We start from the raw sequence: 27677 nt of genomic DNA on the forward strand, positions 1-27677 counted from the left end.
CGGGTGCGTGGCGTGCTCACGAAGATGGAAGTTTGAGCCGTCCGATCGTGCCCTGCTTTGGTCTAAACATTGGCTGGAAAAGTGAACTCGCAAAACAAAAACTAATTACCAGTAAATATCAAATAAACTCGAGGATGCATTTGTAAATTTAACTTGCGAAACGTTGCTTCGCCAGTAGCCAGAGTTTTGTGTGTCCTTGGTACAGTGAGGTTTCCAAATTTTTTGTTTAATATATTGATTCTTTTTATAAGAAAATATATTTTTCTTAGTTTATCTTTTCAAATTATCAATTTACTTATCTTTTAAGTAATTTTATAATTTGAAAAACAACATATTGTAAAATTAAAATTGAAAAAGCACTCCAATCTTAATGTCAAACTATCTCTTTATGTGACTTATGATAGAATTTAGATATTCTAATCAAATCATGTATTATATTTATAAAAGAACAATTAAGATAATGTTTTTCCTATTTTTATAATGGTCTTCTGTTTACTTTTTTTTATTATGTTCTTGTATTTTCTTATTTAACAACATAAAAATTTATTACAATTCTTAAACATAAAATATGAGAAAACATAAAAACCAAAACAAGTTGGATTGAGTCAGTTACATAAATATGTTAATTGATTTGCAATTTTCCAAAGTTCTGGATATTAATTTTTATAACCGAACTAAACTGATCCGATAATATTTTATTAATGCGGTATTGGTATTAATTCTTTAGTTATAACCGCACTAGAATCGAGCCATTTTATATATATCCATATTAAATTATATAACTGAATTTTTTATATATATTTATTAATAATTACATATATTATATAAATAATACTTATAAAATATTAACCACATTATAATATACTTTGTATTATATAAAAGAAATATATGAAATATGTATAGTGCATACTATATTACTAATTTACTATATACTTAAGCTCTAATTTATTTTTCACTAATACCATCTACTACAACAGTCAAGTGTATGTTCTAAATTTCAAATCACAGACTTATTCTCTCAAACTGAAGCTATCGATTCACAAATTATAAGCCAGTCGCATCTATCACACTTAAAATTATACTTATATTTTAGTGCTATATAAAGTTTGTAATTTTTTATTTTAATGCTGGGCATCTGCAAAATATTATTATGCCAGCGATAGCAAATACTTTAATAGTTTATATTTGACATTAAATTACTATATTTGCAAGTACACTAAATTGCAAAGCAAGTTGTTTCATAATATGATTACAATTTTATTTAATTCAATTTCTCAGACTAAATTCATTCGAATGTCAATCATATTTTTTTAATGTAATTGATTAAATGTAAGATTTAAAGTTGTGTTTTCTCTAGATGCTATAATAAAAAATAACACCAAACCAAATTGTATTTAATCAAAAAAACTGGTTCAATAGTAGTATTTATATTTTATACGGTACTTTTATTTTAAATTTTAAAAGAATCAAAATTTAATACAATATTATTGATTTATAAATAACCGAATTATACTGATTTATGCTTGGCCCTAATTATAATATTGAGAGAGCAAAAACAAATTTTTGGGCGAAATCAAATTATATATTGGGAGGAGAGTTCAAGTCTCCATCTCATGTAACATAGCAAACTTCTGTGATCATATAGGAAATAGAAAGTGATAGTCTCTATGAAATGTTAGCATTTGTATTTGTAATTTTTTTGGAGAAGATTATATTTGTAATTTCTACTTCTATATTTCTATAAGGATAAAATGATTTCAATTGAGTTTTTTCATGATTGCCCTCATTATAGAAGTGTGTATTTACACATATTCATAGTAAATTATTAAAAAATGTGACAAATACTTTATTTTGTTATTAGAGAGTTATCGAGTATTATATACTAATATTTATTGGAGTGTATTATGTTTATCTTAAAAAGTTCAAATAATGTCTCTTATAATGCAGCCTATTGCTCATTAAATGAAAATAAAAAAATAAAAAAAATACTATCATGTATATAATATTTGTAAAACTTGATTTTAACAAACTTTTTTTATCATCAAAATTTTAGCATTTTCTTAAGATTACAATTTTCCATTTTTTAGATAGAAACGTAAATCTTGAGAATTTGAAGAAAGTTTAAAGTGGAAAATCCAACTCTAGCTTTTTTAAATTCAATTCTAATTTAAAAGTCTACATACAATGTGATATTGACTATATTAGACTTCATAACAAGTCTACTAGAAGTTTATATAAACAAATTAAAGTTGACTAAACTTCTTTTTAAAAAAAAACAAAAGTTTAATAAAGTTGACTAACTCCAATATTTTTAATGTATAATTTAGAACAAAAATAATATATAGAACACAACATGATATTTTTGTAATATAAAAACTAATTAATTATCGTAAACATTGCTTAACTAGTTACTTGAATTGCATAAAATCAAATCTATATCTATCTCTCTCTCTCTCTATCTATATATATATATATATATATATATATATATATATTAATTTTGAGATTAATTTTGTTTGATGCGTATGAGTTTTATTTTAACTTGTGTACTATTTTTATCACATGGGATTCAAGTTTATATATAATTTTATAATTTTTTCTATTAATTTATTGATTAATAAATTATATTCTTAATTAAATATTGACTATATTCCTAAAAATAATATATTTATTATATTTTTTAATATTGTGTTAATTAATAAATAGTCTCTTAAATTTATCAAAAGATAAATAATTTTCTAATTGGATAATAATACTAATTCTATCCTAAAAATAGTATATTAATTATATTATAATATTATATTAACTAATAAATAGTTTTCTAATCATATAATAAATATTAATTTTATTTTAAAAAATAACATATTAATTATATTTTAATATTATATTAACTAATAATTTTTTTTTGATAAAAAAATTATTATAATTTTAGAAAATAACATCTTAAATTATATTTTTAATATTATATTTAATAATAAATTAATTTTTAATTATATAATAAAATTTTAATTCTAAATATAGTAATATCAATTATAGTACTAAGTTATATAATACTAAAACTAATTAATAAATATTTTAAAATAATTTTATATTATTACATTAATAAAATTTTAAATTTTTAGAAATTAAAAATATTTTAAAATATTTATTTTATTATTACTTTTGAAAATATTTATAAACTAATATTAAATATTAATTTTTTTATTAAATTATATTTATCAACTTAATTTTATAATCAAAATGATAATAACGATCGTGCAACGCACAAGTAAATAACTGGTTTAATAAAATTTGAATTGAACTGAATCTAAAGATTTAGGATTCAAATTGTTATAGTAAATAGTAGCTTAACTCATTTAAAATCCTTATCAAAGAAAGCAAAATAACCAATAATTATTAAATATCCAAGAAACTGGAGGGACGTAATTGGAAATCACAAAAATGTTGGTGAATCATCTGAAGTCTTTTACTACAATTTTATGTCTTTTTTTTGTTTGAACAGCAACAGCACTGTGCAGTGGTGTGGAGCTAGGGTTACAACATATCTTGCAGTCAGTTTGAGCCGTCCGATTTTAACTACTGACTAAACTAGTCGCATCAAACGACGCTTTGCGCACTTCCCATCTTACCATAGACACTGGTCCTGGATTTTTTTTGATTTTATTTCATTTTGGTCCTTATAACTTAAATCCATTTTAGGCAATCACTGAACTTTTATTTTTATTAAGTTTACGTCCTATCGACACACATATATACAACTTAGGTTGATTGTTGATTCCTAAATATTTCATGTTACTTTATAATTTTTTCTAAATTTTATTTTTATTTTATTTAAATTTTCTCTTGAATGTTTTTAATTTTATCAGTATCTATTTTTTGTATATATTATTTAAATTTTAATATTCTTTATTATATGAATCATTATATTTAATATAAAAAAATTTAGAACTTATATTAAAAATTATTTTATTCTCTTTATTTCTTTATTTCCATTGCACTATAAATATTTTAGTCGGGTTCATTCAAATTTTTAATATTTTATACAAGACTTGTTATTTTTCTAATTTAAGCCTATTAATTGAATTAATTTTGTTTAATTATTTTATTAGTTAATTAGTTAGTTAAATATTAATTTAAACGAAGAAGTTTATATTATAACATTAATCATGGAAAATTGATGGAAGATATTAAATATAAGGTGAAGTTGTGTGATGTGTGTGATTTACTACCAAAGTGACAATTTTCCTAACATTGTTAGGAATTAACTCCTAAAGTTAGTGAAGATAATGGTGTTTAAAGCATTTTTGGACTAGACAATTTGCTTCTTAAGATAGAGTTTAGTTAGCTCTATATAAATTGAAAAATAAAAGACAAGACATGGGCAAACAATCTATCAATCAACCTTATTAAAGCATTTTTAACTTCTAAAGAATTGTTATTTCAATTCTAGAATTTTATTATAATTTTCAACAATATTTATATTGATATTTTTCATAAAAAGATATTAAATTATCGTAACTCTCATTGAATCAAACTTTTGACTTTTTAACTCAATTGAATTCTTGGATCAAACACATATTATCATAAATAAATTTTAAAATTTATATTTAGTTACAAACAAAAAAGTAAAAGGTACAATTCAATTTTAATAATTATTTGTGCAATGCCTAAACAATTGTAATTTTTTTATTTGAGATAACATGTTATTATAAAATCCAATGCGAATTATTTGTTAAACTTGAATTTAATTTTTTTTACCTCAATCATCCTTATTATAATGCAACTTTTTAAAAATTATTGAAATTATTATTTATGTTTTTAAATATTATATTAAATTAATGTTCCTATTTTCTTCAAGCCAAACTTTCTTAAAAAATGTCATTTTATTATAATTCATTAAATTGTTTTATATGATATAAAGTGGATATGATGATGATTAAGCGTCTACCTAAAGGTCCTTTCAAATTATATATAATAGGAATTATAAGGACCAAGTGAAATAAAGTTAAAAATTCAGGGACTCGAGTTTGTTCTCCTAAATGAAATTAGATAACACGATTACTGTAACCGTTACCATCTCACTATATGTCACGTGTAAGACACCTGAACAATGTACTTTCTGTTTAGATTTTCAAATCCACAAAAGTAGATTTCACGAATTTCCAGCGCGCGTGCAGATTACACGAAGCAATAATCATAAGAACCTGTCTAATAGTTGTCTAACGTGAGCCACCGAACGACGTCGTACTAACTTACACCCCATTTTTTTTTCTAATTTTTAATTCTTTTTAATTATCTTGCCCCGTTAACCTATATTCCCTCTCCCCTCATATTTGCCTTTTCTCTTACCTCGCAAAACAAGCAATCAACAACACAAAAAAAGGGTTTTATTGTCTCTGTTAGCTCACACCGATCATCATCCAATGGCAAATAATAACTCTCGCTCCGATTCTCGTCACAGCCTCTCCGTCGCGCCACCTCACCAGATCTCCAAAGGTTAATTCAATTAATTTAATTTCTAACATTTATCCATATCCCCACACTCAGAATCGAGGTTTTGTGCAAAACCCTAACTTCTTCTAGAATTTGAGCTAGAGGTTGTGTCAGTGAATGTTGACTTTGATTGCAGTTTATTTATTTTTTTCTTGTTTTATTTTTCGTGCAGATAGGGTTTTAGGTTTTCTACTGAAATGCGAGAGCATACATGGTTCCTCTTTTGGTTTTTAATTTATAGATTAAGGAATATCTCAATGTATCACCAAATAAATTGTGCCGTGGTCTTTGCTTGCTCTGCGACTATGCTATTCACAGGGCGAGTGATTCAAAAATAAGTTTATTTTCTTGTGGTATTTTAGCTGGTGAATTGAAGTCTTTTTCAAGTTCTTGCTTGGGAGTATTTTGTTATTTATCGCTACTAAGTAAGTATTTTCCTAGGACTGTTTTGTCTTAGTCCTAAGGAGCATGCTGAAGGGCGGCAAAGCTACATTCATTAGTTATACAGGATTCTTCTCCTATTTTTTCTCAATTTTAATAATGTCTCCTAATCTTTTACTTGTTTATTCTTCTACAAGATATTCATCTAGCAAATGATTGAGTGAAATTAGTTGCTTGTTTGCACGTTCTGTTATAATATTCTTTTAAGTTCAGCGTTGGCATGGGTCTTCCATAGCCTTATCAATGTCTTTCTAAAAGATTTATTTTTCGTATGCATGGTACCATGCCATATACGATGTCTTTAGTTAGCCTAATGTTTGATACATGCCTCACTGATGCTTTTTTCCCAGTGCAGATGCTCAAGGGTCTGATAATCCTATTCCGCTTTCACCACAATGGCTTCTGCCAAAGCCGAGTGAGAATAAGCCTGGAGTAGGAAGTGGGGTGAGTTATGACCTTCTTACCATACTACATTCATATTATTGCAATTTACATTATTGTCCCTGGATTTTTTTCAATCTTTATGCTTTCTGTGCTGTTCATATTGTATTTGGAGATCACTTTACATATAATTTGATCTTTTTCTTCTTCTTATATGTGGTGCATGCGGTGTTGCTTCTTTGCAGGAAAGCCATTTCAGCCCCTTTCCAGGTTATGCAAATCGCTCAGAGAACACAAAGTCGTCAGGAAATGTTGAGGAGGTGCATGATCCCCAAAAGAAAAAGGATGTCTTCCGGCCTTCCTTGCTTGATATGGAAACTGGTCGCCGTGATCGCTGGCGTGATGAAGAAAGAGACACCAATTCCTCCCTGGTGCGCAAAGATCGTTGGAGGGATGGAGATAAAGAGCTTGGTGACACGAGACGGATGGATCGCTGGACAGAAAATTTGTCAACCAGACATTATGATCCACGACGTGCTCCTTCTGAGCGCTGGACTGATTCAGGTAACAGGGAGACTAATTATGATCAGCGACGAGAGAGCAAGTGGAATACACGCTGGGGGCCTAATGACAAGGAGACAGAAACTGTGCGGGACAAGTGGACGGACTCTGGCAGAGATGGTGATGCATCTCTTGAGAAAGGGTTGGCTCATCTTCCTGGCCATGGAAAGGATGAGAGGGAGGGCGATCATTTCCGGCCATGGAGATCTAATTCCTCTCAAAGTCGTGGAAGGGGAGAACCTCTGCATCATCAAACTTTAATATCCAACAAACAGGTTCCTACATTTTCTCATGGCCGAGGCCGCGGGGAAAGTTCTCCAATTTTTTCTATTGGTCGAGGGAGGGTTAATAATGCTGGTGGAAATGCTGTGAACAGTATTTCGTCTCATTCTCAACCTTTGGGAGCTATTTTGGACAGAGGGGAAAGTGGCCCTTTAAGATATAATAGAACAAAATTGCTTGATGTGTACAGGAAGACTGACATGAAATTGATTAACAAACTATTAGATGGGTTTGTACAAGTGCCTTCTCTCACACAGGAAGAATCATTAGAGCCATTGGCACTTTGCACCCCTAATTCTGAGGAGATGGTAAATTCTTTATATGATTTGTCTTGGTGAATTTTCTCAGTATTTGCTGTTAACTGTGCTTCTCTATTGCATGACTAGGCTGTTCTGGAAGGAATTGAGAAAGGGGATATTGTAAGTAGTGGTGCACCTCAGATATCCAAAGAGGGATCTTTGGGGCGGAATTCTATGGATTTGCAATCAAGACGAACCAAACATGGTATATTACCTGTCAAACCTTACCATTTTTTGGTGCATGTTCTAGGGTAGTGAATAATATATTTGGATTGGCTGGTCTAAGCAGGTAGTAGGGAAGATGTTGCATTTTCTACTGACGATTCTAAAGACGAGAGCAGTGACAATTTGAAGGGTGGCCATGGAACTTATACAGAGGGGTTTTCCCATGAGAGGCAGACACTGTATCATGGTCCCAATATGGAATCAGAAGGCATGATGGACAATAAGACAATTCATGAAAACAAGTTAAAACCTGATGGTAACTGAGATATAAGTGCTACACATAAAGCATTGAATCTGATCTGTTTAGCAATGAAATTATTGTCTGAAATTGTTGGAAGTCTATGATGTTAACCTATTTCTTCATTGTATGTTGCTGGGCAAATGTTATTTTAATTAAGAAACCTAGATTACTTTAGAATTGCTTCTATGAGTGCGCCTGGACCTGTCAATTGTTGCTTGGTCTAGCTTGATTCTTAACTGAGAAATTATGCTGGGGTTTAGTCAATGGTCTACCCTTAGTCTTCTTTGTTTCAGATTCTTATGTTTACTGTTGAAACATTGTAGTGCAATACCTTTTCTCTTGACTCTGACATGTGGAAGCTTTATACATATGGTCTCAGTGGATATTTAAAAGTATTACTGTTTTACTGCAGCTGTTAAAGAAGATATTGGTTCTTATAGAAGAGCTGATGTGGCACCGATGAGTAGGGAATCAACCTTACCAGAAAATAGTTCTGCATCTCCTGCCACTCCATGGCGAGTCCATTCATTGGGGGAACAGTTGCCTACAGTCTCACACGACTGGAGAGAGATTCCAGGTGATGTCAGGTCAAGAACCCCTGATATGGGCTGGAGTCAACCGCAGAAGGATCTTGATGATCAATGGGAAAGTCATTCGATTAACCCATCATACCCCAAAGCTGAAGCAAAATGGAAAGGCAGTGAGGGCCCCATCATTAAAAGGCAGTTATCAGCTGTTCTCGATAGGGAGCCAGAAGGCAAGAAGCTTTCTCAACCTTCACCTGAGAATCTAGTTCTTTATTATAAAGATCCTCAGGGTGAAATTCAAGGTCCCTTTTCTGGTGGTGATATTATTGGATGGTTTGAGGCTGGATATTTTGGAATAGATTTGCAAGTTCGGCTTGCAACTGCTTCAAAGGATTCACCCTTTTCTTCCCTAGGTGATGTCATGCCTCATTTACGAGCTAAGGCAAGACCACCACCTGGGTTCAACGTCCCAAAACAAGGTGAACTCGTTGATGCATCAACTAGGCCTAACTTTACTAACTTTGGAAATATTCATTCTGGATTAAGTGAGCATGATCTTATAAGAAATGAACAAAGGCTGAAACCTGGTTCGACAACAGAAGCTGAAAATAGATTCTTGGAATCACTGATGGCTGGAAACACTAATAATTCGTCTCAAGGTTCAGTATCCTCCATTTTGTTTTTTAAGAATTAATTTGACGTCTTGAAATATGAACTGGTTTTTTGTTTTATTCTTTTTTCTATTCTCAGTTACCCCAACCTCTCTTCTAGCACTTGCCATGATTTTGCAGCTTAAGATAACTTGGATGCTTATGTTGATTTCTAGGTATGCAAGGATTTATTGGAAACACTGCAGCTAGTGCTTCCCCATCTGGTGTTGATGGTGGAAATGACCTATATCTTCTAGCGAAGAGGATGGCACTGGAGCGTCAGAGGTCGTTATCTAGTCCTTATCCATATTGGCCAGGGAGGGATGCTGCATTGGCGGCTTCAAAGTCTGAGGTTCTTGCAGACTCTCCAATGGCACATGCAAAACTCCTATCTTCGTTGACAGAAAATCCTCGTCAGCCTCCTCTTTCTCAAAGTGCTGAATTGATGTCCATCCTCCAAGGTCCTGCCTCTGGCATAAATAACGGTGTTACTGGTTGGTCAAATTTCCCTATTCAGGGTAGCCTGGATTCTCTTCAGGATAAGATTGACCCACATCATTCCCAGAATTTCCCCCCACAACCTCCGTTTGGACAACAAAGGCTGCAGTCACAGAAACCATCCTCTTTAACAAATCTACTTGGTCAAGCTGCAGATAATCCATCTGGCATTTTGACACCCGAAATATTACTCTCCACTGGGTTATCTCAAGATCCACAAGTACTAAATATGTTGCAGCAGCAGTACTTGATGCAGTTACATTCCCAGGCTCCTCTTTCGACACAACAGCTCTCCGTTTTGGATAAGCTTTTGTTATTCAAACAGCAGCAGAAACAGGAGGAGCAACAACAGTTACTGCGTCAACAGCAGTTGCTTTCTCATGCTCTATCAGACCATCATCCTCACCAACATTTTGGTGAGTCGCCCTATGGTCAGTTCCATACTTCCACAATAGCTACAGGAAATGTATCTGTTGATCCTTCTCGGCTTCAGCCATCAAAAGAGATGCTCCAGATTGCTTCTCAGATACCAGTTTCAAATTTGCAAGATGAACACACTGCTAGTTTGATGAATTTGCATGCACAAGTTACACAAGGTGTTGGTTATAATGTTAATTCTGAAGCGTCTTCTTTTCAATTTCCACATCAAATGCTAGGGAATGTTAATGGTCAAAACAATTGGGATACTACTCTTCCTCAACAAATTAGCGAAATCCACCAGGAGTCTTTGCTGGCACCATCACTTGGAATGATGGACAAATCTTCACAAGAGTCTTCGAGTATGCATGAACCTATCCTTCCACTTTCTGCAGAGCGAATATCAGAAGACAGTTGGAGAACTGAAGAGATTCCAGAGGTTGCAATACAAGGAGCTTCTGCGGATGATGTTCAACTGGAGTCTTCTGGAATATCTGTTACTAAACCTATAACAGGAATTCGCGAGAATGAAGTAACTAAGCCGGAACATGCTGATATTACGAAAGTTCCGCTAGATATTACTGTCAATGAGAAGCAGGTTGAAAAGGAAAGATCCAGTGTTGAGCTGTCTGTGGTGACAGAAGTCAAAAATGTGGAAGCTCGTGAATTGAAAAAAGCTTCCGAGAAGAAACCCAGAAAGCAGAAATCTATAAAGAACTCTACTGACCAGGTTAAGGGATCATCAAAGAATTTATCCATGCTGCCAATAAAGCAATCAGATAATGAAGGACCACAAGTTGGTGACAGCAAGTCTGAGTCTCACGACCGGCTAGGAGCAGCTTTTCATGAACAAATGAGTGAGATCAAGTCTGAGATTTCTGCTGCTGGAAATAAGGACATCAGACAAGTTAAAAGTCTATTGTCTTCAAGCAATTCTGGAGATACTTCTGAAATTACAGAAGTTAAGGATGAACCTGAAGCTGTTGGGTCTGTTTCACACATTTCAAAGGTAAATCTGACTCAACGAGCTTGGAAACCTGCTCCCGGTTTCAAACCAAAATCTTTGTTGGAAATTCAATTGGAAGAACAGAGAAAGGCGCAGGCAGAAATTACAGTTTCTGAGATCACCACTTCAGTTAACTCTATGAGTTCTTCAACTCCTTGGGTTGGGGTCGTGGCCAGTTCAGAAGCAAAAATTTCTAGAGAAACTCCGAGAGATGCAATTAAATCAGAGATAAATGCAGGCAAACCAGAAATTTCTCCAAATTCAAAGAGCAAGAAAAGCCAGTTACATGATTTATTAGCAGAAGAGGTTTTGGCAAAATCTGATGATAGAGAGATGGAAGTTCCTGACAGTGTGTCTAGCTTACTTTCCCATCAAGTAACTACTAATGTGGAATCTATTGACGACAGCAACTTCATTGAAGCTAAAGATAGTAAAAAGAATCGCAAGAAGTCTGCCAAAGCTAAGGGTACTGGTACTAAGGTTGCAGCTCCCACAACTTCTGCTGATGTGCCTATTAGTTCAAGCCCCATTGACAAAAGCAAAAGCTCTCGTCTCATACAACCAGAGAAGGAAGTATTACCTACAATTCCATCAGGCCCTTCTTTAGGAGACTTTGTTTTTTGGAAAGGGGGGGAGTCAACAACACCTTCCCCTTCTCCAGCGTGGTCTACTGAGAGCAAAAAGCTTCCTAAACCCACATCTCTAAGGGACATCCAAAAGGAGCAGGAGAAAAAGTTTTCTTCTGTCCAGCCTCAGAATCCAATTTCGACTCCTCAGAAACCCCAGCCAAGTCAAGTGGCCCATGCAAGTGGTGCTTCATGGTCGCTTTCTGCTTCTTCTCCCTCTAAGGCTGCTTCTCCTATGCAGATTAATTCTCATTCTGCTTTGCAGTCAAAATATAAAGGAGATGATGATCTTTTCTGGGGCCCAGTTGATCAATCCAAGCAAGAAACTAAGCAGTATGATCTCTATTTCCCTAATGATGTTTGGTAATAGGTTATGCATGCTATTTTAGTTTGAAAAATCCTATCTTTTGTTTCATCTTTTACTGGTTCTTTATGCTTATCTTTGTGTAATTGCATTTTCACTCTTTTCCATTAAGTCTTATCTTGTTTGTCTAGTAATGTTTCTTGATTAGAAAACGTGCTTAGCCTATTCGTAGCCATTCCTCTTGCATAACAATAATTGGTAATATCTGGTTTGTTGTCGTCATACTATACACTACCTATCTGAAAACAGGAAAACATTATTAATTTTACTTTTCCTATTTTCATATTTTTTTGAGGATTATTCATGTGAACATATGGAGCTCTGCCCAATGTGGATGGCTTAATTTACTAAAGACTTATTTTTCTTCCTGAAATAAATCTAGGTGATATCTATACTGTACTTCTTGACTTTTGCTCTACATTCAAGTTCCTTGCTCAGACATCTAGTTGCCTGTGATTTGAGTAATTTATGTAATTAACTGTCCCTAGTCCTCACTATTTAACATCATATCTCGATAGGGAGTGGTCTGTGAATTTCAAATTTCTTCATGCTTTTTGTGGCGGCTGCTTTCTGAATTGTTATTATATTAGCTTTTGTTCATGGCAATCTTCAGATTAACCAGAAATTGACAAGCTTCTGTTTTATGATTGTTACTACTTTTGGGCTTTGAAAAGCATGTATCTTTTACTGGTGCCCATATTACTGTTTGCACTGCTTGGTTTTGCTTATTCTGTGCATGTATTTTGTGTGCCCTTGTCCTTGTCTATGCTTGTGCGCATGAGTTCATTTGCTCGCATAGTGAAAAAAAAAATGAAAAAAGTCTTAATATTTATTTAATTTTTTTATAAAAAAAAAAAAACAGGTCAGAATTCCCTCATCTGGTGAGCCAGGGCAGTTGGGGAGCCAAAAACACTCCTGTAAAAGGAAGTCCTAGTGGGTCAATAAACCGGCAAAAATCCATAGGTGGCAGGCAAGCTGAGCGTACTCTTTCGTCTTCACCTGCCTCTGCCCAGTCATCTCTTAAAGGAAAAAGAGATGCAATGAACAAACATTCAGGTAAGCTACTTCATGGTGGTTCATTTATGCTTGTCAAACACATTACCTAACACTTTATGTTGTCACTGTTTTGCAGAGGCCATGGACTTCAGAGATTGGTGTGAAAGTGAGTGTGTCAGACTTACTGGGACAAGAGGTAACGGTCTGTTACTCCTTGGTTTGTTAGCATTTTAATCTTTCATCAAATTCTGTTGAAAGGAACAGATTATTAAGCATATATGTTAGCTCAGCAGATGCTTTCTTCCCACTTATTGCATTCTTACTCTTAGATTGAATTTATAAATTAGTGTGCTTTTTAAGTGTCATGAAACAAGAATGGCTTGTTAAAGCAAAAAAGCAGGAATTCCATGTATGCACGGGAGAAAAAGCACTGCAGGAAGAGTTATATCGAGTGAAAATACAAAATTATGTTTTCTTTATCATTTGATTTTTTTATTATTATTATTATTATTTGTTGGAGTTTCTTCTTATGCAATTGTCCTCTTTTCCTTTTCTATTTGTTAGATACTAGTGTCCTGGAGTTTTGCTTGAAGCAATCCAGGTCAGAGGCTGAATTGCTTCTGAAAGAGAACCTTGGGCCAAATGATCCTGATGATGAGTTCATTGACAAATTCCTTAATTATAAGGAGCTGTTACCAGCGGATGTACTCGAAATTGCCTTCCAGAGTCGGAATGATCGGATGGCCACTGGGCTTGGTGCCAGAGACATGAATTCTGACAATGTGGGAAGTAGGGATTTTGACCATGATTTTGCAGCAGGAGCTGACGGGTCGTCTAAGGGTGGAGGAAAGAAGAAAGGGAAAAAGGGCAAGAAGGTTAGCCCTGCAGTTTTGGGCTTTAGCGTTGTTAGTAACCGGATTATGATGGGTGAGATTCAGACAGTAGAAGATTAGAGTTCCAAAAGGCGCATGTAAATACAATTTGGTTCTAACTGTTTGTAAATGCTGTCTTAGTGTTCTTTTGTTTTTTTGTTTCTTTCCTTCATAGCAACCACAGCAGTACTAATTATCTGCTCAAGCAATTTTGTGGAGTAATATTTAAGCGGTAGAGTTGATGTTAGTCTAGTCATAGAACACTCGGAGCGAGGTTTATTTAAGAAAATCAAAGCTAACTTGAGTCATTTGATTTGAACTCTTATTATTTTATCTTCATGCACTTTGTGCAATTTCTCATGTAAATTAGGAGAATTTTAGTATTTTCAGTCTAGAGATTTCTTTAGATGTGTGGTGCCGTTGTGCTTAATATTGGACAATTCTTCTCAGACTAGAAGCAATTCCATTGAATTTCTTGGGATTCTTTAGACAAGACAATATTAAATTTTGGGCGGATGAAGAGGCTGGAGGGCTCAAGGTTTTCAGGTCTGGTGCTGTGCCTTCCCAAAGTTAGGGTTAGGCATTGTTGCCTGTTCCTGTTATGCTAATCCTTGTTTTATCCTTCATATGACCAAATTCCACTAAAATCTACCCTTCTATTATAGCTTTTAAAATTTCACTTTCTTGTGAGTGAGTTCGGGCTATATTTCCTCTTCCCCATTCCCTTACAGTCGGAAGAACTGGGACTATGAATCTGAATTAAAATCTCGCCGAGTCTTTAAGATAAGACAAATTAGAGGATTCATGAGTGGTGCCTGGAAATTGCAATATCTGACATGAAGATTGCCTGGGTATCTATATGCATTAGCTCCGGAAATGAAGAGTGGTTTCTAGTTCTGGTGGCAGAGGACGTCTTCCTATTATGGGCTAGACTTTTTCTACTCGTGATAATTCTGATCTTTGCATCTAGTGAATACCAATCCTTAGTGTCACGTGCCCAGGCAAGGAAGGCTACCGTCGAACACGGCCGTGTTGGTTTCAACACTGCCCGTGTTGGTTTCAACACTGCCCGTGTTGCCAACACGTCCATGAGCACGCCCGTGCTGGATGGAACGAATTGGGAAGGAGCTAGAAACTTCTAGAGAACACGACCACAGTAGGTAACACGGCCAAGAACACCAGACCGTGTGCCCAACACGCCCAGGAAGGCCAAACCGTGTTACCAACACGGCAAATAGCACGGCCATGTTCTAAACACGGCCTGGAACACGGCCATGTTGACGGACAGGGTGAAAACAATAAATAACTCCTCCATGATTCATTTGAAGGGGAGAAAAAGAGGAGAAAGAGAAAGAGGGCTGGAGAGTGAGAGTCCATAAAAGGGAACAAGGGCAGAAATAAAAGAAGAGTGTGTGGGCACAAGGTGTGCCAAAATGTAGCCATATAGAGGGAAAGAGTGTTGCTCTACATAGAGCAAAGAGAGATGCTCTATTTAGAGATAATTGTAGGAGTAGTTATGTAGATTAATACATGTTATGTAAAGAGGAAGAGAGCTTGTGTAGAGAGAGAGTGTGCTCATTGTAAGGGTAAAGAGCTTTAGTGTGAATTAATCAATACAAGTATACACTTCTAGAACTCTTGCGTCTCTTTGTGCCACTTTCGTGAATTTACTTCCGCTAGCGTATTTGCTATCATTCTGCCGGGTTTGGCAATCAAGGGTAGGCTGACTAGCTATCTTGACTTTCGGGGAAATCAAGCAAGCTAGGCCGCACGTGGGCAAGGTTTTGGTTAGAAAATAAAACTCACGTGACAGTTGGTATCAGAGCAGGTTCGAGACAAAGCCAAGTTCGAGGCAGAGCAGGTTGGTATCACGCCACAGTTGGAAGTATAGCGCGGTTAAGCTCTTTGGGAGAATTCTTGCACGAGGGAATGGCCAAAAGTGGTGAGCAATCCGCTTCTACCGCTCCTCTAAGGGAAGGAGGAAAGGGTAGCGGAAAGGGCTGAAGGGATAAGTCCCGAGTTGGTGAGCAATCCACTTCTACCGCTCCTCTAAGGGAAGGAGGAAAGGATAGCGGAAAAGGGCCATAGGGAGAAGTCCTGAGACGTGGTTGGCGCGATGGAGGAAAGGCTAGTCAAGGGGAGACTGCCATGTCCGATTGGGTTAGGATCGAAGACATGGACCTTCGCATCCAGAAGCCAAAGTCCAAGGGGGACGTTAGAGAGCTTCGCGAGGAGATGGAAGGTGCCTTAAATGATTCTCGCCGACAGTTTATCGAGGGACTATGAGGCTCCTAAGAAGTGGACCTTCGCATCGAGAAGCCAAAGTCTAGGGGGGACGATAGAGAGCTTCGCGGGAAGATGCAAGGTGGACCTTCGCATCCAGAAGCTAAAGTCCAAGGGGGACGACGGAGAGCTTCGCGAGGAGATGGAAGGTGCCATAAATGTGCTCGAGGGACAATGAGGGACAAGAAGTGGACCTTTGCATCAAGAAGCTAGAGTCCAAGGGGGACGATGTAGAGCTTCGCGGGGAGATGCAAGGTGCCTGCAATGTGACTCTTAACAAGTTACTTGGCCAATACTTGGAGAAGGTTGATAAGCTCGAGGGAGCTTAACTTGTGCAAGACCGCGTTGGCAAATAGTGGGGGAGCGCAAGCAGTGACGGTTCACAGAGTCGATGCTCCTAAACCAAAGGCCTACGGTGGGGCTAGGAGTGCTAGGGAGATCGACGAATTCTTGTGACAGTTGGAAGGATATTTTGATACTTTGAGCATAGTGGACGACGCCATCAAGATAGGGAAAAATCTTCCGCCAAGGATGGTAAGGCTTCATGCAGGGATAAGGGCAAGTGGAAGAAGGAAGACAGGTGTAGTTCTTCCCCGAGAAAGCTTGCCTGCTTCATCTGTGATGGACCTCATCGTGCATATGAGTGTCCAAAGCATGGGAAGCTTGGAGCATTAGTAATCACCGAGGAAGAGAGGCAAGAAGAAGAACGAAGACTTGCTTCCCTTCGACTCCTCAATGCTATCCAAGCTAAAGTGGAGCAAAAGTCTCGTGGTCGGATGCACGTGGAGACGAACATTGGAGGCAAAAGCATTCAAGCCATGGTGGATACCGAAGCAGATACAGGTACATGGCGAAGGAGGTGGCTGACTCTATAAAGCTGCCTTATGAAAAGGAAAAGGGCTTTATTAAGGGCGTAAATGCGAAGAGGCTACCTATCATTGGCATGGCGAGAAGGATTAACATCCGAATAGGCCAATGGCAAGGTAAGGTCGATATCACCATTGCTCCTATTTGATGATTAACGATTTTATCTTGGTATGGACTTCCTCGACATGGTGAAGGCATTCTTGGTTCCTTACGCCAACACCATGTGCATAATGGAGAATGGCCAAGCTTGTGTTGTGCCGATAAAGAGGGAGCTAAGCCAAGACAAAATGGTATCGGCCATACAGCTCTCTAAAGGAGTAAAAAGGAAGGAGCCAACCTTCCCAGCAACCCTCAAGATGGAAGGAGGTCCTCTTGTTGAGAGTGCTATACTTTCAAGCCCTATCCAAAGGCGTGCTTGACGAGTGCAAAAATGTTATGCCTGAGCTGCCGAAAAAGCTGCCGAAAAAGCTTCCTCCGCGACGAGAGGTGAACCACGAGATCGAGCTGGAATTGGGAGCCAAACCACCCGCCTTTGCATCCTATCGTACGACGCCTCCGAAGTTAGGTGAATTAAGGAGGCAATTCAAGGAGCACATAGAGCTTCGAAGGCTAGGGTTGAAAGCCTTGAGGGGTAACGAGCTCTATGTCAGGGAAAAATGCTCATTTGCCCAGCGGGAAGTGGTATTCCTAAGGCGTATTGTTGGCGATGGAAAAGATGGATGGATCAAGGGTGAAGGCCATCCAAGAATTGGGAGCTGCCGACCAAGGTGACCGAGGTGAGTTCTTTCCTTGGTTTGGTGAACCATTATCGGGAGGTTCATCAAGGGCTATTCTTCCATTACCACTCCGGGTGTATTAAGGAAGGGTCGAGCTTGGGAGTAGTCTACGAAGTGCCAACAAGCCTATGAGAGGCTAAAAGAAGGACATCAATGAGGAGCCTGTCTTAGCACTTCCGGACCCTACAAAGGCATGCGAGACCCAAACCGATTGGGCAAACCGAGAGGATCAGTGTACTCTCGGAACTTTACTTGAAGCACTATGAGAGTGCCAATAAAGAAGATTGGGCGAAGCAGCTTGATGATGCCCAATTCTCTTACAACTCGAAAAGGGGCAAGTCTACAGGCAAGAGTCCTTTTAAGATGGTTACGGGCAGGCAACCCTACACACCAGGTACTCTTGCCGTGATATGGTCCAGCCGCAGTCTACCCGCTTTCTTAGTAGCCTTGACAGGTTTCTTGATCACGGAGAGCTTGTTGTTCTTGGCATCAGCCTTCGACTTACCTCCTTTCATGACGAATCCTGTTTGGTGAGTTAGGGTTCGGGTTTGATAGAGAAATTCAAGCTAAGGGAGGAATGAAAAGAGCAAGCGATGTTGCTCGAGCCTATTTTGGAGAAGGCATTCAAGCAAGTGAAGAAGCGGGCGGACAACAAAAGGAGACCAATGGAGTTCAAGGAAGGAGATAAGGTGTTTGGCAAGCTATACTGGCATGGCAAAGACGACAGACTTCATTGGGGACTCCATAAGAAGGTATGATGGACCTTTCCCCATAATAAAATGAGTGGGAAAGGTAGCAAACAAAGGAAGCGTGCAAGGTAGATCTTCCACAAGGCATCAAGATCGATCCCGTTTTTCATGTGAGCATGTTGAAGCTTTATAAGGAGGATCACGATGACCCAAGCCGGGGTAAGTCTACAAGAGCTCTTTGGAAGGTGCGGGCTCAGTAGGACGAAGAGGTGGGCTACATCATCTCCCATCGTAAGGCGCCACAATCCAAATAACCTCCCACGACGGAGTTTCTTGAGGAAGGGACTCCCCGGAAGTGAGACAAGTTGGGAGTTGATTCGTGATTTGTGGCAACTCGAGGAGGAAACGAAGAGCCTACGAGGAGAAGGCAACGAGGGCGTTGCCGGATTGAGTGGGGGAGAATGTCACGTGCCCAGGCAAGGAAGGCTACCGATGCACCGAAAACTGCCCAACGAATGCCCATATGGACCGACACGACCGTGTTGGTTTCAACACTGCCCGTGTTACCAACACGTCCATGGGCACGCCCGTGCTGGATGGAACGAATTGGGAAGGAGCTAGAAACTTCTAGAGAACACGACCACAGTAGGTAACACGGTCAAGAACACCAGACCGTGTGCCCAACACGCCCAGGAAGGCCAAACCGTGTTACCAACACGGCAAATAGCACGGCCATGTTCTAAACACGGCCTGGAACACGGCCATGTTGACGGACAGGGTGAAAACTATAAATAACTCCTCCATGATTCATTTGAAGGGGAGGAAAAGAGGAGAAAGAGAAAGAGGGCTGGAGAGTGAGAGTCCATAAAAGGGAACAAGGGCAGAAATAAAAGAAGAGTGTGTGGGCACAAGGTGTGCCAAAATGTAGCCATATAGAGGGAAAGAGTGTTGCTCTACATAGAGCAAAGAGAGATGCTCTATGTAGAGATAATTGTAGGAGTAGTTATGTAGATTAATACATGTTATGTAAAGAGGAAGAGAGCTTGTGTAGAGAGAGAGTATGCTCATTGTAAGGGTAAAGACCTTTAGTGTGAATTAATCAATACAAATATACACTTCCACAACTCTTGCGTCTCTTTGTGCCACTTTCGTGAATTTACTTCCGCTAGCGTATTTGCTATCATTCTGCCGGGTTTGGCAATCAATGGTAGACTGACTAGCTATCTTGACTTTCGGGGAAATCAAGCAAGCTAGGCCGCACGTGGGCAAGGTTTTGGTTAGAAAACAAAACTCACGTGACATTAGGGCCTGCTTGGATGGGAGGCAAGGAGGGAGAAGAGAGGGTATAGGCTACACCTTACCCTTCCACACAACTCAGCTCTTCTTTTTGGTTTCTTACCCTCTAAATTTGAGTGCAATGCAAAGGAAAAAGAGTAATGGCAGCTGATTTAGTTTATTTTTTCTTCAGTTTTATTCTTATTTACTCTCCTCTACTCCCACTACTCTCCCAAATAAGAAAAAAGGTAATTGCGTAACTTCCCTCATTCTTATCCTCCCTCTCCTTACCTTCCTTTGGTTAACCTTCCCCTAACCCCATCCAAGCAAGGCCTTGCGATCCTATACAGATCCTTGCAATATCCGAAAAAGGGTAATTGTATGCCTTTTTTGGGGATCCCTAGACAGGCAGGGATGTACAACTATAAATGAAAGCAGAAAGGATATGGATATCCAACTCCAGCACATATTTTCCGGAATTTTTATTTGCACAAAATCAAGTAGGCTACTGCCTTTTCTTGTCTAACTATTACAAAATCACAACTTGCAACGTCCACAAGAACATTTACATGCACTTAATTAAAGATGCACCAATAGTTAAATATGCATCTCTTATTTTGAATGACTGTACAATCACTTCAATGCACTGAATCCATCCTAGTGCTCTTGATTGTTGTAGAAGAACAAGGGCTACAACTATTGTATGCAATTGATCTTTTTCTGTCAATAATGTGAATTCACTTCTGTTGTTTACAGTCTGCTAAACTCTGTGTAGGCATTACAACCGGTTATTGGCTAGGCCTCTTGCTTTCCTCCGCCACCATAGGACTCTTCTTCCCCTGATTAGAGTTCTGGAGAACACGAGAGCACAAGTCCGCGAGAAGATTAGAGTCTTTGCATAAGAAATTATACGATAAAAGACAATAAAGAGCCTTATTCGAAATGGTTGATTTGTTGTTAAAAATAAAAGACACTTTTCCCTTGCTACAAAGACAAAAGATCAATGGTGTAAATTACTATAGTAAAAGCCTCAAATACCTCACTCAATACATACAAATGGTCAGTGTTCTATTTGATTTTTCATTGGGCTATAGGTGTCGAAACTTTACTTGCTCTCTACTAATCAAATGTATTTCCATTCTTCAATGTCCATAACCACTGTAAATTCAGAATTTTGTATTTTGGAACCTTAACATTTGGACAAAGCAAATATTTTTAATCATCTTCAGGTGACGAACTTTCCTACAGTGACTTCAGACAAGAATGTACTTTTGCTGGCCAGGCCAACAAAAGGAAACTCGGGTACATATTCTTGAGATGAGACCTATAAAGTTGGAATTTCCTTTCTCTTCTCGAGGAAAAAAGAGATAAAAAAAAGAGCAGAATAAAGGAGTTGTAGAGACTAACTGGTATAGATTGAACAGGAAGTGGATCGGGATTGAAGGAGCGGAGGAACATCTTAGCGATCTCAGAAATAGCAGCATCTCTAACAGAAGGAACATCACTAGCCAAAGATTCATAAGCAGCTTCAAAAGCCTCTTGCCAAAAATGAGGTAATTTAGTACTAGTACTATGTGTATAGATATCCCACATATGTTTCACCAACTTCTCTTTTTCCTCAATTTCCTAATCATCCCATAAAAAAAAAAACGCAACAATTCAATAAAAATCCAATCTTTTTAAGTTAAAAAAGAAATAAATGCAACCTTAAGCAATAAGAACAGAGAAAAGATAGGTACAAGTATGTCAAGATCATCATCAAGGGTTGCAAAGCCAAGATCTTCTGAGGGATGGGTAAGTTTACCAGCAGACCATTCGAGAGTAACAGAGCCAGTAAACATGGACCAAAATGCAAGAAGGAGAATAGCAGCTAAGACCCAAAACTTGTATCGAGTTTTACCAGAAAAACCAACATTTGAGCTATCTTTCCTGATTGATATTGGAGATGTGGAGGAAGCAACAGTGGTTGGTGATAGTACGGATATAACTGTGGGTGCATCATTGTCTTTCATTTTTATTTTGATGGGCAGCAGCGATAGCGGTAACACAAGTACCGTGGGTGTATGGTATTAGAGAAGAGAAAAGACAATAAAGAATTATTTTGGTAAATGTGCCGGTGACCGATGGGGTGAGCTTTTAGATATCTTTTTCCATGTTAATAAATAATAAAATCAACGTTAAGGATCAAACGGCAAATTTATTCCTTTTTGCTTTTTCGGCATTACCGACAAAGTGGGTCGAGGGATACGCGCTATTGATTTATAATAAAAAGTTTGACTCTTATGTCTTCACATTGGACCTTTTAGTCCTTCCAAATTGTAAAAGTATAAAAGTGGATATTAAAATTTGGATCTTAATCTAATCTAACATTACAAAAAGAGGGTTAATTCTATTCGGTTGAATCGAAATAAAATGTAGGGTAAATTCTAATAAGAATGACATGATATGTGTGTAGACCTATTTTAATTATTCAAATAATAATAATAATATTGTATCACTAGATAAAAGGAGAAATAAGATTTACCCAAATAAACCTACTAACTCCATTTAACTTTTGAGCATTATAAGCCACTGTTTAAGGGGGCACGAATAGTATGAACACAATGGGCGATCACGACTCCTTCACCCTCCATAAATAAGAGCCACAAGATCTATTTAATAATTGCATGTAGATGGAGTTGGACCCTATGTCTCAGATCAAATTCAATAACTCACCGACACTACTCCAATTAGTTTAATTCCATTCATCTTGAGCAATTTGTTAGTTTGGTACAAGAAGATGTGTTGAGTTTCCATCTAGTCACTATATCTAAAAGTAGGTTACACTCTGACATGTTACAAAACAATTCCTGGTCCCAAGGACTCCAAAGGGGAGGCTTTACTTGGCGGTGATATCAGTATTATCTCTTCCAACAACCAGTGATATCAGAATTATCTCATTTCTAACAGTTTAGCATCACCTGAGAAAAATCATACATAACATCAACTATTTGAAAAAAGAGTTGGGCAACAAAATTTAATACATAATATCAACGATAAAATAATAACAAAAAAAGAGTAAGCAACAAATTTTAATCAATTAATACGCTGCCATCAATGTCTACATAAACCAGAAATATAAAGCTTGAAATACAGAAGACATCATAAAAGCACCGACTAACAGTTTAGCAAATACAGAAGCATCAGACTGAGAGGAGAGGCAATTGCCACATTACAAACAACAATGTCCCTTCATCCAGATGACCATCCATCCTTCACTATCCTTTTCATCTTGGATAATTAGCAGAGGCCTCTGGTTACAAGAGGCCTTGAAAATCCTCATTGCAAGCAGGCACAGTTGTTGCTGTTCAACTTCAAAATGCCTAAACTGGCCAATGCACAATTACAAAAGACCCATTGTCCAGAGAGAGAAGATAAATCAGATATTAAGGTTTAGCCAAACTTCTCCAATTACACTTGTTCACAGGTCAGTAATTTAGTCTCCAACCTCTACAACAGCATTTTATAATTTATTTGATTTCAAACCCATAATTTCATATGTTTAGGTATAGCAGTAACTTCATATGAGAAGCATGCTCTCATATGGTGTTTTCTTTGTATGTTTTCATCAAAAGAACAATAGCATTACCGTGTCCAATGTATATTCATTCTAATACAGTATACAAAATTCAGTATGAACAGAGTAGTTTAAAACAATCACACAAACAAGATGCATTAACATGACCAGAATGATATCAACTATTTTGCTCAGAAGATGCATTATCATATCATAGACAAGTCTCATATGTCCAGACATATTTCAGCACATTCATCATAGCAGCAGATAAAAATCCCAGTCAGAAAGCAAAGTGTATACCTATTACTATTCTTTATTTATAGAAATTATCAAGCTCTGATCTTCACAAAGAAAACAGTGAAAGAAATGACACTCAGAGATATTCCATAAAATGGAAACTGCAGACATTCGACACGGCATCAGATTCAGACCGCCCGTCTGCTTTTTCTCATCATTGTGATTCTGATCACATCCCAACTTCTAAACATTCCAAAATATATTCAAATCAGCACAAAACAAAACTCATAAATCGTATTTAAATTCTGGAACCATTGAAGAAGGCATCAGATAATAAGCGGAGTTTTTTAGTCCACATTTAGTTCAGTGTGTAGGATAAGATCTGTTTTTCCATCATTTACCTTCTTCGTATCTACAGATCATCAGATAATTTCATAATATAAATTAAATAAATAATCAAAGAAAAACTAAACGGCATCAGATAATAAGCGGAGTAAGTAGTCAACACAACAAATTCAGTGTGTAGGATAAGAACTTATTCATCACATGCCACTTCCAAAAAAAACCCTAATTTTCAACTAGACAAGTAAAATTGCGAATCAAAATGGATATGGAAATATCGGTAAGTCCATTTGACACCATGGCAATATGAAAAGATGCAATGGGCTGGTAAGCCAACCTTTTAGATTTATGCATCCGTTATAACTCCTTCAGCATTTGTAGATTTTTGCGATATAAGGAGTGGGTAAAACAGATGCGATCGGCAATTAACAGATTCCAATAAACGAATTGAAGTAAACATTTGTAAAGGAAAAAAGAAGAAAGAAAATCAATTAGAGTGTTAATGGAAAACGGAAAGAGAAAACGATTTGCTGATCGTAAATGGACAACTATCAAGTAACAAACGGCAAGGTGAAAAGAGGAATCGAGGATTGGCCTTAAATAGGGTTTTACAAAGAATTAGGGTTTGATCGATTGCGGGGGCTCAGTTTCTTGCCGTTGCAATGGGGGGACAAGGCCTAAGCCCATTAATGAGATACAATTGTCTAAACCTTACAGTCTCATGGGCCTATGGGGAAAGCTAAAACGTGAAAGCCCAAAGGATACGTGATTTTCTATTTTGGGCAATTTTTTGAACAAATAATTAAATAATTTGAGTAGATTTGTTCAAAAATAAATAATTAAATAAATAAAGTAGATGAAGCTATTAAGAAGAAAGTAGATGGATAAATACAATATAATTTTTTTGATATACATATTTCTATAATTAATTAAGAGTATGCTATGTATGATTTTTATAAGTGATAAAACACTTTCTTAAAAATTTGAACATTTCAAAATTCGAAAGTTAAACTAGAAAAAATTCTTACCGCTTCGTCTATCCGCTTTTAAATATAACATAATTTTTTTAAACATAAAATAAAATTAAAATGTACAAATTCCTAAATCAAAATTAAAATGTACAGATTCTTAAAGAAACACATTACAATAAATGTGATATTAAAATTATATCTTTATTATCCAATTTTATTTTAAAAATCAAAATTAGTGTATTGTTGCAATGAAAGGATTAATTCACTTTTGGCTTTGAAAACAGATCCAAACATATTCTTGAACTTAATACCATAGATTTTAGGAAAAAGAAAAAGAAAATAATTTCAAATTCAACTATATGTACAGTCACATTTCTTTGATTTCCATTTCTCCCTCTAACATCAAAAACTAAAGAAAACAGAAAAGAAGAAAAATGTAGCAGAGCCATTAGTCTCCTCCACCACCTTCTTGTTGGTCTCTCTTTAGATCAGCAGGAGGCAAAAAATAATCAGTTGACAAGCCACAAATGTTAAAATCAACTTCCTCAATTCTCCAATTTTCTTCAATCTTTCTCTTGTGATTAATAGAACTACCATACCTATATAATGTGGTAATGGTCTTTCCACTGTGTGCTATATTTATGCCTTCAATGTACTTATAATCTCCAAGCACAGACTCCATACTTGTTTCCCAATACACACTGTCATTTCCTTTTATAGGCTTCATCTTTACCAACTTTGTATCTTCAAATTTCACAAGTAACCCAGTTCTTTGGCTGAAGTATCCCCATATTGTGTGGTGAAGGATTTCAGTGTTGGGTGAACATTGTGTTTTGAGGATGTTTGCATCCGTCTCTAGCTTTAGTACGAAGCATTCTTCGCTATTGACAGTCTTCTCTCCAATGCATACTGCGTCTAAGAACAAATTGGCCGAGCACCTTGGATCCAGTCCCTGATTATCTTACACATGTTATGTACATTCAACTTAATTGCTACGTACTACCAATCGTCAGGACATTGTTACGATTTAGTCATAAGGGATTTAATTGATTACCTGAAAGAATCGTCTCAGGGGTCGTGGTGGGCCTCTATTGGCATGACAAGGTTGAGAAGAGGATTGATTCCAAGCAACCTTGCCATCACTACCTGCACTAACCTTGTAACCAGAAACAACTAGTTCAAGGTACCATAGATCAGGGTTTTTTTGCCAAAGCACGAACCCACCAACCTCAGACTTGCCTCCTGTCTGCACGCTACCATTACCCTCATGCATTTCTGACCCAGCCATCTTAACCTGTCCTACTGCATACATGCTAGTCACTGAATTCAGCGCCACTGGCCCTCCTGTTGCCGCCACATATTGTTGTACAATATATTTCGCAGTAGAAGCTTCCTGTTCATTATTCAACACATTATTACAAGCTTAGATTTGTAAAATTCCATTTGATGTTTAGATTGCCATATGATATGTTGTTTGTTTCCCATGAGAAATTAGAAATTTTGTTTCGCTACTCTAGCATCCAATTCTTGCAACAGTTTAGACTTTCTAAAATTCATATAATATCTTTTTACCATGTTAATTAAAATAACAAAAACATGGATAACATTTATCCGAATAACAAAATTTCCCATAATGTAGCTAAACAGTTTAAGATTTCATCTTTCTCTCTCTCTCTTTCTTCTTTTCTTGAGGAAAAAGAAAATCTACATACAACATTTAGTAATGTTCTAGGGTTGCATAGGCAATGAAAAAATGATAAGAGTCATACATACAATGGAACAATCTCTGATCATAGGACGAGTAACAGGCTGATCAGGATGAACCTGGAAAGGGACGAGAGGAGAACCAACAAGCTTAAGCAATGCAATAAACTCGTTATCAGATTTAGCTTGTAAATGAGACGATTTATCAGCAGATTGAGCTCTCATTAATGCACGCATATTAGCCCATCTCGAAGCACCATTGCTACCCATATTGGTAAACATCTCTTCCGGGATAGGCACTTCCAATACGGTATCAAGCGCATCTTCCTTATCAAAATTTGGACACAAATTCCTCATAGAAAACTAAGAAAATGAATCAGGAAAAAAATGGAGAAAGAAAGAATGAAAAGAGAGAAAGACGAGGAAAGAGGAAAGGGAAAAGCCTTCCTCCTCTCTCCCTCTAAGGTGAGGTTAGATTGGATTGAATGGAGAGATAGGTAAAAGAGGAAACTAATGAGGGTTTGATTATTATTATAATAATAAGGAAAAAAGAAAAAGAAAAGGAAGAAGAAGAGGAGAGAATCAAAGATCTTGTTTAAGGTTATCCTTGGCTGTAGGTATTGTTTTTGTTTTAATATTATACGTGTTTGCACGATTTTAGGGTTGCTTTTCTTCTGTTTAAATTATTCACGTAACCTTCTATTCTATCAATCTATTTAGAAGATAGCTAACGGTGGTTATCTCTGGCTTCAGTCTTTTATTTTCACCATCTTTTTATAACCAATCGCAGCATAACACGTCAATTAAAAATGATTCTGTTGGATTTTCGTATGGAGCAAATCTCAGCAGCTCAACGTCATTCACTGTGATACATATCTATTTATTTGGCAATTTAGTTAGATGAGTCCTTCTTGGGTATTAATTATGAATATTTCGTAAAGTGAAATTAAATTTATAAATGGATTGATTTATTTAATTCGAAATAACACACATTATAATACATTATGTTTTTTCATTTTCTATAAAAATAGTAAAAGATAATTAAATAAGTGAAACCCTATAACCAATTTTAAGTTATGTTTGATGAAATGAATCAAA

At 36.6% G+C, this 27677-nt stretch overlaps 3 protein-coding genes and 2 non-coding genes across 5 annotated transcripts; 1 reads left to right on the plus strand and 4 right to left on the minus strand.

Moving 5' to 3' along the window:
• The first annotated feature begins 5305 nt into the window (after positions 1-5305).
• On the plus strand, positions 5306-14285 carry LOC8288911 (protein ESSENTIAL FOR POTEXVIRUS ACCUMULATION 1). The gene is made up of 10 exons (XM_015719564.3): positions 5306-5496; positions 6290-6378; positions 6561-7466; positions 7545-7662; positions 7747-7938; positions 8336-9109; positions 9277-11980; positions 12874-13067; positions 13144-13203; positions 13572-14285. Exons 1-10 carry the CDS (start codon positions 5424-5426, stop codon positions 13958-13960), a joined length of 5499 nt encoding a protein of 1832 aa, XP_015575050.1. The 5' UTR covers positions 5306-5423; the 3' UTR covers positions 13961-14285.
• A 5930-nt stretch (positions 14286-20215) lies between these two features.
• On the minus strand, positions 20216-21932 carry LOC8288909. Its single transcript, XM_002510322.4, has 3 exons — positions 21509-21932; positions 21177-21395; positions 20216-20620 (listed from the first exon to the last, which is right to left on the minus strand). The coding sequence occupies exons 1-3, from the start codon at positions 21779-21781 to the stop codon at positions 20558-20560; spliced, it is 555 nt and encodes a 184-aa protein (XP_002510368.1). The 5' UTR covers positions 21782-21932; the 3' UTR covers positions 20216-20557.
• Positions 21933-23881: 1949 nt separating this feature from the next.
• On the minus strand, positions 23882-23967 carry LOC112535404. Its single transcript, XR_003079554.1, has one exon. It is a non-coding gene; the product is annotated as a small nucleolar RNA R16 (small nucleolar RNA).
• A 65-nt stretch (positions 23968-24032) lies between these two features.
• On the minus strand, positions 24033-24116 carry LOC112535401. The gene has a single exon (XR_003079553.1). It is a non-coding gene; the product is annotated as a small nucleolar RNA R16 (small nucleolar RNA).
• Positions 24117-25168: 1052 nt separating this feature from the next.
• Positions 25169-27317, minus strand: LOC8288910. The gene is made up of 3 exons (XM_002510320.3): positions 26649-27317; positions 25930-26268; positions 25169-25827 (listed from the first exon to the last, which is right to left on the minus strand). Exons 1-3 carry the CDS (start codon positions 26934-26936, stop codon positions 25324-25326), a joined length of 1131 nt encoding a protein of 376 aa, XP_002510366.1. The 5' UTR covers positions 26937-27317; the 3' UTR covers positions 25169-25323.
• Between the last annotated feature and the right edge of the window lie 360 nt (positions 27318-27677).

The sequence above is a fragment of the Ricinus communis genome, chromosome 2 (genome assembly GCF_019578655.1).
Source record: "Ricinus communis isolate WT05 ecotype wild-type chromosome 2, ASM1957865v1, whole genome shotgun sequence".
Classification (NCBI taxonomy): Eukaryota; Viridiplantae; Streptophyta; class Magnoliopsida; order Malpighiales; family Euphorbiaceae; genus Ricinus; species Ricinus communis.

Bases quoted from the DNA above. Each gene is read 5' to 3' on its own strand.
- LOC8288911 (XM_015719564.3), top strand. From the start codon at position 5,424: ATGGCAAATAATAACTCTCGCTCCGATTCTCGTCACAGCCTCTCCGTC. The intron at 5,497-6,289 runs GTTAATTCAATT...TTCCCAGTGCAG, and splicing joins ACCTCACCAGATCTCCAAAG to ATGCTCAAGGGTCTGATAAT. The intron at 11,981-12,873 runs GTATGATCTCTA...AAAAAAAAACAG, and splicing joins TCCAAGCAAGAAACTAAGCA to GTCAGAATTCCCTCATCTGG.
- LOC8288909 (XM_002510322.4), bottom strand. From the start codon at position 21,781: ATGAAAGACAATGATGCACCCACAGTTATATCCGTACTATCACCAACC. The intron at 21,396-21,508 runs GTACCTATCTTT...TGGGATGATTAG, and splicing joins ATGATGATCTTGACATACTT to GAAATTGAGGAAAAAGAGAA. The intron at 20,621-21,176 runs GTTAGTCTCTAC...CGTGTTCTCCAG, and splicing joins TTCCTGTTCAATCTATACCA to AACTCTAATCAGGGGAAGAA.
- LOC8288910 (XM_002510320.3), bottom strand. From the start codon at position 26,936: ATGAGGAATTTGTGTCCAAATTTTGATAAGGAAGATGCGCTTGATACC. The intron at 26,269-26,648 runs GTATGTATGACT...AATAATGAACAG, and splicing joins TGATCAGAGATTGTTCCATT to GAAGCTTCTACTGCGAAATA. The intron at 25,828-25,929 runs GTAATCAATTAA...TAAGATAATCAG, and splicing joins CCCTGAGACGATTCTTTCAG to GGACTGGATCCAAGGTGCTC.